This window comes from Galeopterus variegatus, unplaced genomic scaffold (genome assembly GCF_000696425.1).
Source record: "Galeopterus variegatus unplaced genomic scaffold, G_variegatus-3.0.2 Scaffold8403, whole genome shotgun sequence".
Taxonomy (NCBI): Eukaryota; Metazoa; Chordata; class Mammalia; order Dermoptera; family Cynocephalidae; genus Galeopterus; species Galeopterus variegatus.
The window spans coordinates 1-10,939 of record NW_007734514.1 but is presented as its reverse complement, the minus strand read 5'-3'; the positions used below and the strand labels follow the sequence as shown (position 1 = coordinate 10,939).

At 43.2% G+C, this 10,939-nt stretch overlaps 1 protein-coding gene across 1 annotated transcript; it reads right to left on the bottom strand.

Moving 5' to 3' along the window:
• Positions 1–8,300: 8,300 nt before the first annotated feature.
• On the bottom strand, positions 8,301–9,245 carry LOC103608418 (olfactory receptor 2Z1-like). Its single transcript, XM_008592851.1, has one exon. The coding sequence runs from the start codon at positions 9,243–9,245 to the stop codon at positions 8,301–8,303; it is 945 nt and encodes a 314-aa protein (XP_008591073.1).
• Positions 9,246–10,939: the final 1,694 nt, after the last annotated feature.

The following is a 10,939-nucleotide window of genomic DNA, read 5'->3' as shown; positions in this document are numbered from 1 at the left end:
TGGATCCCAAATAGGGAACCAACCTAAGCATCCATCATGGATGACTAGAAAAAGAAAATGTGGTATAACACAATGGAATACTACTCAGCCATTAAAAAGAATGAAATTCTGCCATTTGCAATGACATGGATGAGTCTGGAGAAAATTATGTTAAGTGAAATAAGCCAGACAAAGAAACAGAAATAGCACATGTTCTCACTTACAATGGGCTGCTAGGAAGGAAGGGAGGGAGGGAGGGAAGAAGGAAAGAAGGAAAGAAAGAAAGAAAGAATTTTATTCATTAAAATGTGTATCATAAATATACTGAAATATAACCAGAGGAAAATATGGACAAATACAGGAAAACAGTACATAAACACATTGACAATATTAATAAAGATAGAAAATATAAAATAGAATTGAATGGAAATTTTGGAAGAGAATAAAAGTACAATAACTGAAATGAAAAATTCACTAGATGGATTCATAGCAGACTCTAGCAGGTAGAAGAAAGAATCAGTGAACTAAGACAAGGCAATTGAAATTATTGAGTGTTAAAATACAAAGAAAAAAGAATGAAGAAAAGTGAACAGATCCCAAGAGACCTGTGGGATGCCACCAAGCAGACCAACATATACATGAGAAGTTCCAGAAGGAGTATAGATAGAGAAGTAGCAGAAAAAAGAGTTGAATAAATAATGCCTGAAAAATTCCCCTATCCCAATGAAGTAAATGAAACTACATGTCCAAAAACTCCACCAAATCTGGGAAGGGTAAACTTGAAGAGACTCATGCTAAAACACATTAGAGTCAAACTGTCAAAAGCCAAAAAAAAAAAAAAAAAGAAGAAAGAAAGAAAGAAAGAAAGAAAGAAAGAAAGAAAGAAAGAGAATCTTGAAAACAGCAAAAGAGAAGCAACTCAATACATATAAGAAATCTTCAATAAAATTATTACATTTACCCTCAGAAGTTTTGGAAACCGAAAGTCAGTGGATTAACATATTTAATGATGAAAAACAAAAACAAAAACAACTGACAACTGAGAATTCTATATTCACTGGTATGGTCTTTCAGACAATGAGTGAGAAAAGTAGTACACACCCTGCAAGAAATGCTACTGGGACTCCTTCAGGTTGAAATGAAAATATATTACACAATAACTGAAATATATGAAAAAATAACTATCTACAAGAAGACTAATTACACAGAGAAATAAGAAATGGTAGTATTATTGTAATTATGATTTGTAACTGCTTTGTGTTTTCTACATGAGCAAAAAATTATATGAAAAAATAACTATCTACAAGAAGACTAATTACACAGAGAAATAAGAAATGGTAGTAGTATTGTAATTATGATTTGTAACTGCTTTGTGTTTTCTACATGAGCAAAAAAAAATAATAATTAAAAATAATTCTGAATCTATGATATTGGGCACACATGTTAAAGATATTACTTATGACATCAATAAAGGAAGATGGACCTGTATAGAAATAGAGTGCTTGTATGCTCCTGAATTTAAATTGGTATCAATTAAAGTTATATTGCTATAACTTAGAATATCAAATATAATCCCCATGGTAACCACACAGAAAATATCTATATAAGATACACAAAAATAAATGAGAAGAGAATCAAAATGTTTTATTACACAAAAGCAACTAAACACAAAAGAAGGTAGTAATGAAAGAAAGGAAGAACAAAAAAACCCTAAGACATACAGAACACAGCTGGTACAATGGCAGAAGTAAGGCCTTCCTCATCAGTAATTACTTTAAATGGAAATGGATTAAACTCTTCAAACAAAAGGAAGAATAGGCAGAATAGATTTTAAAAACATGGTCCAAGTAAGTATATGCTGTCTACAAGACACTCATTATAGGTCTCTGGAACAAATAGGTGGTAAAGGAAAGAATAATAAAAAAAAGATATTCCATGCAAATATTAACCTAAAGAGAGCAGGAGCAGTTATACCAATTTCATACAAAATAAACTTTAAGTCAAATACTATTACAGGACTCAAAGAAGAACATTATTTACCTATCAAAAGTCAATTTATCAAGAATCTTTCACAATTGTAAACAAACCTGCAGACACACACACACAAAAGCAAAATATATGAAGCAACATTAACAGAATTCTAGAAGACATAGACTGTTCTACAACAATAGTTGGAGCCTTCCAACTCCATTTTCACAAAAGGAGAAAAATATACAGAAGATAAATAAGGAAGTAATAAACTTAAACAACAAAATAAAACAAATAGACATACAGACATATACAGGATACTTCAACCAACAATAGCAGATACATGTTCCAATCAACTGCACCCAGAATGTTTTACAGGATAGCCCATAATTAGGCCAAAAAACAAATTTTAATGCAATTTAAAAGATTGGTATGGTGAAAGTTGTCAAACCCCCAATGAAATCACTTGTGTTTTTTAAAAACCCTGGCAAATAGGGCCAGGAAAGGCCATGAAAAATGGGTTCTTATGCACAAAATCCTGTTAACAAGAACTATCGAAAGGATTCTGCAAAAGAAAACAAACAAACAAACAAACAAAAATCAAGCCAAACCAAAACAAAAGGATTCTGCAAAACCACAACCTTGCACAGAGCCTTCACAACCATACACAAAAAATACTTCTGAAAGGACAACTGCCCAGCAACTGCCTTTCCAACCTCAGACTGGCATTACCATTACTGCTGATTCTTGTAACCAAGGATAATTATCCACAAACAATTATGTAAACCTCCATCATTTTTCCTTTAAACCCTTTCTCTTCCTTCACATCCCACAACAGGCACATAGTTTAACATGGCATGTGTATTACCATTGCAATGCCCTATTCCCAAAGAGATGTTGTTTTCTCTTCCAGAGCTTCTGTTTGTCATATAGGTTGACAGTAACATTCAAAGCATCTTTTCTGGTCATCATGAAAGGAAACTAGAAATGAGTATCAGAAGGAAAACTTAAATTTCACAAATATGTGGAAATCTCATACATTCTTAAACAACCAGTGGGTCAAAGAAACCATGAAGGAAATTGGAAAGAAATAGAAGTCAAACGGGAAAAATATCTCATTCGAAGCATAGATGATCCCCATATAATTTAATTTTTAGCTTTTGCTTTTTAAAATTGAAAATGTAATTGGTTATACATATCTGTGGGGTACAGAGTTGAATAGCCATACCGGTGTACAATGTGTGATGATCAAATCAGGATTATTAGCATATTTATCACTACAAAGTGCTATCATTTCCTTCTGTTCAGGACTTTGGATCTCCTCTCTACTATTGGTTTTTCTTAAATCAGCTAAAATAGGAATTCAATTGCCTTAGGGATATAACAGCCTTTTACATTTCAAAGCTCTCCAGGGCCTCATTCAAAAATTGACCTGACATAATTTTTTTCCAGTGTCAAATATGCACCCGAGAATTTTAAAAAACACATCTGATGTACTGTGAATGTTCTGGGAAGAGTTCCTGCACGTGGGCTAGGGTTGTGGGGTTTCAATCTTCCCCCAGCACCCAGCATTCAGAAAGTGGGTTTCCTGATCTAAAGTACTTCAAACAAAAAACAAATTAAGACTTAATTAAGGAGGAACTTTATCCAAAAAGACCATCGCAACACAGACAATGCTCCAATCTCAGAAATCTACAAGCATCTCAAAATCAAACAAAAAAAGGCTTTTCTTCTCTGTGCATGGAGAGATAAGCAGTAGGCGGAAGCCTGGCATATGAGTAGGAGGAAGCTGGCTGCAGGATCAGCATGGTTTAACAGGACTTAGGCCTCCCTATGGTCAGCCTATTTCAGGATCAGTTGACAAGAGGGCTTGCTCAGCACGCTAGGGCTTGCTGGGGGGCGAGCCAAAGTCCAGGGACATGTGGGTGTTAAAGTGAGCGGGACTGAAGGCATGTTGGGACCTAAAAATGCATGGGCTGTAAGCAAATTTAAAAGGACACAGTTTTTTGTCTTGGCATGCATTTCTCTGAATTTTATCTTTTCCAACGGTTAGTTGATATTTGAACCTTGGTTACAAGGCAAGATTACATTATTTACACGGACTTAACGTTGTTTTCCAGCCAGCGTGGAGCTGCAGACTCGCATGTACTATCCAGACACTGGGAAACCAAGGTAGACATCCATTAAGCTGTGCTGACTGAGCATAAAGAGGCCAGAGCAGAAACCAGACCGAGTCGTGGTGAGACCTTGCACTTGAGACCTTCAGTGAAGCCCTCACTGCTCAGGTCCCCCTCCCTCCCGCTTTTCATGTCCCACCTTCCATTCCCTCACACCCCCTTTAAAAACACCTCAGTATACCTGAGTCTTTGAGGTGGCTTTGGCCTGGCCATTCTCCTTCATGTTTTCCAGAGAGGTGGGCTAGCCCAACATCTCTCCTCAGGTCACTGGCATTCCTGAACAGAAGCTGACTTCCCTTTCCACTAACTTTATTTTTGAGTGCTTTGCTCTTGTCTGGGGCAGCCTCAGCCAGGAGCTGAGTGTGTCCTCTAACATGGGGAGGACAGAAGGCTGAGAGAGTCTGGGTAAAAACCGGGACACTGCGGACACTTGGCCAAGCACTGGGTGCACGGGGTGGGAGGGTCGCGGCCTTGACCCTCTCCCGGTCGGGCGTCCGCGCGCAGCGGACCCCGCCTCGCTTGTGGTGACGTCACTGTTAAGGGTCTTGTTCTTAAGAGCTCAGATGAGAGACTCAGCCCAGCCACCCCGACCCTGCAGGACCCAGGCCCTCCTGCACAGTCTGTTTTTGTTATAGACAAAGGGTGGCTCAGGGGGTAAACTGAGTCTGGAGTTTCCGCGAACACCTGCGCCCACGCTTCCAGGAGGAAGACGGAGCAGGGGGAGCCAGGAAGCTGCAGCGAGTTCTGCACAAACGCGAACATCCCCGGGTGGGCGGGGCCAACCACGCGTCTTCACGGCGCGCCTGTCACTCAGAGTTCAGGGGGCGGGGCCGGGACAGCGGCGCAATCAGGAGAGAGAGGGGCGGTGCCCAGGAACAATCAGGAGCTCTGGGGCGGGCCAGAACAACTGTCCAATCAGGAGGCCCGAAGGCGGGTCCGGGCGACTGTCCGATCGAGGCATTGGCGTGGGGAGCAGGAACTGGAGAGCCAGAGTCTGGAACGTTGTTCAATCAAAGACCCCACAGAAAAGGGTAGGGTGCGTGCCCGGAGCAGTGCCCAATCAGATCGCCACGGGGGCGGGTCCAGGTAACAGCCCAGTCAGGAGCGCCGATGTTCGTAACACCCTCCAATCAGGGCCGCGGGGGCGGGGCGTCACTGCCTGCCGTGAGCGGGTCCGCCTCCCCGCGCTCCCCAGGCGCTCACACCTGCAGGGCTCGCAGCCCGTGGGGAGGACTGCCCTGAGAGCCGGGAGCGGGGCCGGGTGCTCGAGTCCGCCAGGGTGGGGCTGAAGGGCGGACACGACCCCGGAGCTGGCGGCGGCGGGAGCGCGAGACCCTGGGCCCGCGGGCGATACTGTGACAGCGGCTGGGGTGGGGAGGTCCGGGAGACGGCCGGGAGGAGGGGCTCAGGGGCGGTTTGGGGGGATGTTCTTGGGCGCGGATGTGATCTGCCTTGGGGACAGTCAGGTGTGTTCCAGCACGACCTCAAAATTTTTTTATTCGGGCTTCTAGTTTCAGTAAATATAAAAGAATGTCTCCCGTTGGCCTTTTTTTCTTCTAGTTAGTAAGAACGGTGTCTCAGATCTGCTCTTCTTTTTCTGGTGCTGACACCTGTTTTTCTGGGGCATTTTTTATTCGGGCTTCTAGTTTCAGTAAATATAAAAGAATGTCTCCCGTTGGCCTTTTTTTTCTTCTAGTTAGTAAGAACGGTGTCTCAGATCTGCTCTTCTTTTTCTGGTGCTGACACCTGTTTTTCTGGGGCGTAGTCTGAGAATGCCGGTGAGAGTCTCAGAAACAGTCTCCTCCACTGCTATAGGGAGGGAAAGGCCCGCGGTTCCGCACCTTAAGGAAGGTGAAGAGACGGACTTAGTCAGTCATAAAGATGGTAGTTACTTTTCTATACGAGGTGCCGAGTTTGTACCAGCGTGTGATCGTCTTCCATTTCCATTCATGTGGGCATCAGATTAATGCAAATTCTGTAATACAGAGGAGGGTTCAATTCTGATTAATTTACTATTTGTTGTGAGGATAGTAGTTAGCCAGTGTCTGTTTTCTGATTGGGGTAAGCAGTTTCTATATAACACGATGAAAAGTACCTTGAGGGTGGCCGGTTAGCTCAGTTGGTTAGAGTGCAGCCTTATAACACCAAGTTCCCGGGTTCGGATCCCTGTACTGGGCAGCCACACACACTCAAAAAAGTGCCTTAGAGTTTTCTTCCCCTAATTGAGCACAGGTTAAAAGTAGTGATTTTGCTGCATTCTCACTTTGATTCTGGTCTGAGGGCCTTTGGATCATTTAAATGATCAGTGGTGGCTGCAGCAGGTGCAGCACCTGGGGCAGGGAGGTGAGACCTGCATCCAGTCACTCCAGGTCAAGTCCACACCTGAACCTCCAAAGGAGGTCAATGAAGGTGCAGAGGGTCATGCTGGTGAACCTCCACCTGCAGGTGGCCTCCAGCTACTCAGAACAACCACTGAAGTAAGCTTGTAGGCTGAGATAAGCTACAGAACATGGCGGGGAGTGGTGGTGGTGGTAATGTAATTCATAAGAGGTATAGATTTAACATAGAGAGTGCAGCCTAGCTCCAGAGACTGAGCAGGGCCCACACCAAGTTTAGCACAACAGCAAGCAGTACACACTTAAAGTTCACAGAGTGCAGACTGGCTCAAGAGAGTGAGCAGCTGCTCGATGAAAGTAAGTTTGACACAAAGAGAAAGAAATACACACTCCACTGGCAGAGTGCGGGCTGCCTCCAGGAGAGTGAGCAGCAGCCCTGCCTTCTGCTGGGATTTGGCTTTTATAGTTTCACTGTCTAATGAATATTTAGCTAAGGGGGTGGTTCCCAGTTGTGTAACGTAGTCTTCCACATGCTCAGTTGGTCTCTTCTTGGAGCATGTTCATTGGTCAAATCCTATCACAGGCTATGCCAGCTGGGAGCATTGCGATGTTGAACATGGGCACAGACATACTGGATTTAAATCCCAGGTCCCCTACTCCCTAAGTGGGTGACCTGGGCATTTTACCTAATTTCCATGTACATTAATTTCTTAATATGTAAATAAGGTAATAGCATGTATTTATAGAGTTTTGGGAGACTATGCTGTGGTAACAGAAAATTCTGGTGGCTTTACAAATAAAAGATTATCACTCATACAAATTTCAGTATAGGTCATCTGGGATACTATAATGTAGTATAGCACATTGTATGTATTATTCCTGATACCTACAATAACTTGTCCAAGCTAGCTCTGAAAATAAGGCTTGGGATTGAGTATGAGCTTGACAATGTGGTTCAATTACTTAAATGCTTCCACTCAAAAGTGCTCTCCCCTGAAATACACCATACCCTCAAAGGTTGGCACTTGCCATACAAAATTCTTAGGGTGACATATTACTTCAGCCTTTCTATGCATAAATGGCTCTGATTCTTAATCCAATGATACATTAGACAAATCTCTGCAAAGCAAAGAGCAGGAATGTGTCATTCTCCTTAAAATCATTAACTGAGTGATCTTAACTCTTGTACCCATTGATGATGACAATAAAAGTTTTAAACTGGCAGCATCCAATTTTAGATGGCCCTGATGTCTGGACAAGAGTGGACCTCACCATATCACATCACAGCTCTATAACAATTCAGACCATGATAATTACACATGCTTGGACTGACCAGCAAGGGACATCTTCAGTGACAGCCATTCACTTCTGTAAAAACTATAAATATGACCCAAGCAAAGACACTGCCAAGAACCATGAAGGGGAGGAACTTACAGAGCATCACTGTCAGCACCAGTCCCTAGATCTTCATTCTTGCTTGGATTTCAGGGGTTGGATCCCAGACCCATCACTCACTGTGCAGAAATGTGTAAGAATGGGGCATAAGGCAGGGCACTAATGGGTGGGTAAAATATTCATAAGCTGAGATCCATCTCTGTTGTTGAATCGACATTCTTGTAGTAAAATTTTTCTTCTACTTAAGACTGAAAAAAAAAATCCCTCCTCTTGTTTAAGTGATTGGAATCACTAGGTTTGTTTTCTACAAATCCACAAAATAAAAAGGGAGTCTGGGAGAAGGAAGGGGGCTGGTCATGTAGTAAATCTTGTACCCCAACTGCCAATGAGAGATAGGTTTCAGCTGTATAGGAGAGTACCTAGGAAAACCAGCATCACCATGCAGTCATCTTATTGACCTGAAGCCAGCTCTGTGAAGGACCTTGGCCAATGACAGTTGAACTTCTCTGTTCCTCAGGCTATAGATAAGGGGGTTGAGTGTGGGGGTGATGAGACTGTAGAAGAGGGAGACCACATTGTCTTGTTGTGGGCTGTGGTAGGTGCCTGGCACCATGTACATGAACACGGCTGCCCCATAAAAGAGCCCCACCACGGTGATGTGTGAGGAGCATGTGGTGAAGGCCTTGTGTCGGGCCTCTGCTGAGTGCATGCGGAGAACGGCCCCCAGCACGAGGCCATAGGAGGTGACAATGAGTGAAATGGGCAGTAGCAAGACCAGCACCCCAGAGATGGACAGCGCCAACTCATAGGCAGAGGTGTCTGCACAAGAGAGCTTCAGGAGGGCGGGCAGCTCACAGAAGAGGTGGTCCACAGTGTGTGAGGCACAGTAGGGGAAATGAAGAGTGACGGAGGTCTGGATGGAGGCCACGAACACACCCGAGAACCAGGAAGTGCCCACCATGAGCAGGCAGACCTGACGTCTCATGAGCGCAGGATAGTGCAGAGGGTGGCACACAGCAACGTAGCGGTCGTAAGACATGAGGGATAGCAGGGCACACTCAGAGACACCCATCAGCATCAGGAAGAACATCTGAGCTGCACAGCCCCCAAAGGAGATGGAGCCTCCTCCCTGCAGGAAGTCAGCCATCATCTTGGGAATGGTGGTTACTGGAAACCCAATATCCAACAGGGAGAGTTGGCTGAGCAGGAAATACATGGGTGTGTGGAGCCTGGAGTCTGTGAGAATCAAGTAGAGCAGGATGGTGTTTCCAAGAAGACCCATGGTGAACATGGTGGCCATAAGAAAGAAGAGGATCAGGTGTGGCCATGTGTTGCTGAATAGCCCCATGAGAATGAAATCTGAGGCTGTTGACTGATTTGATTCTCCCATCCTCCAGGAGGCATCATTCATCTGCAGGAAGAACAAGGCATTTGGCAAGGAGTCTCAGTCTCCTGAGAAAGATGAGCATATTTACCTCAGTCAGAAAAATGCCATGATTGATCTTTATGTCGGCTCTGGTCAGGAGACAGTGAACAGCATCATATTGTCATGATGCTGCCATTTCTGAGTAAAAACCTTGTTTTTACCCTCCAGATAAGTGTTACCAACCACACCTGCAGTTAAACTGTCTGTTGCCAAGTGACAGACCACAAAACAACCCCAGTGAAAAATTGAAATACCACCCTGAAGCCACAGGGTCAAAGCAGAAGTGGAGTACGGAAGTGACTAGATAATGAAATAAAAAGACCTATCCCAAGTTGATAGGTGATGATGAGGCTGGATCACAAATTAAGCCCAGACCCATGAGAAAAGTCTTGTTTCCAAATTCTTGGATGAGAAAGGGGGAGAACCAAAATTAGGAAGAATCAAAGGTGGCTTGATATTTAGTATGTGGACACAGATGTCTACTTTGTGAAGGGACACATGTCAAAGATAGGATGATATTTAGGATTTGGACACATGTCTACACATAAAGGGACACATGAGGGACAGAAGTTGGAAGCAAATGTCCTGGGGTGATGGGTGAGAAGTTGTCCAGAATATTATCCACTTTTCCAAGATTTGATTTTATTGGATGGGAGTGGAGAACATTAGCGTAACATGTATTAAGCATTCAACAAAAACCTGCTGAATGAATGCAGTGGACAAGGAAGATGAATGAAGTATCAGAATGCACTGCCATGACCTAATTAAGAATATGTGAACTTCTTACCTTCAACTTCACCTGCCAGGCAAATACAGATTGTCCTGGAGCACTGTTCACACGCATGACCTCCAACACTGAGAAATTTGGGTTATAGTGCTATCTGTCACCACCACCAATGGGGAAACAGAGAGAAGAATGTAGAAAAGTATAGAAAAAATGGCCTTTTAAGACCTAGACAGTTCAGCCTTGGATGGATCCAATAGAGATCTTCATTACTAGATGTCCAAAGGAGTTGGTCTACTTGGAGACCAGGAAGGTTTAGTGTTGGGTGGGTGTCTACTCAAGGTCTTCTGGTGCTCATATCATTGATGATACTTACCTTGGATATTTTTCAGCTTCTCTTACTTGATTCTCTCTAATGATGAAACTTGATCAAAATTTGTCCCCTTATGCAACTGCTGCCTGCCCATGTCTAGCTTTATCTCTTTATTTCACCTACCTCAATGTCACACTAAACCTGAAAGGTCTTAAGTTACTGCCTATCTGGATTGTTGTCCCCAAGTACTTCTTTATTCATTACTTCACTCAATGACAATTAATGGAGCTGGTCCTAACTGCAAGTCACTGAAAATGCAGAAGGAACAGTGGTTAAAAAAAAAAAAAAATGAACAAGCTCATGCTTCCATGAAACCCAGTCCCATTGCAAGCAGAGATAAGAAACACGGGAAGAAGTAAACCATATACTTTTTAATAAAAATAAATGTTAAAAAAAAAAAACAAATTACAGAAACTTACTAGGGAAAATTTCTTTGGATAATGTGGTTGAGAGAGGCCTCTCTGGACACGTGACGGCTATCATCAAAATCTAACAGTCTGGGCTTTTAAGATGGCGACGGGTCTGGAGCAGCCGTGCCAGGAGACAGCGTGACCCTGAGAA

Bases quoted from the DNA above. Each gene is read 5' to 3' on its own strand.
- LOC103608418 (XM_008592851.1), bottom strand. From the start codon at position 9,245: ATGGGAGAATCAAATCAGTCAACAGCCTCAGATTTCATTCTCATGGGG.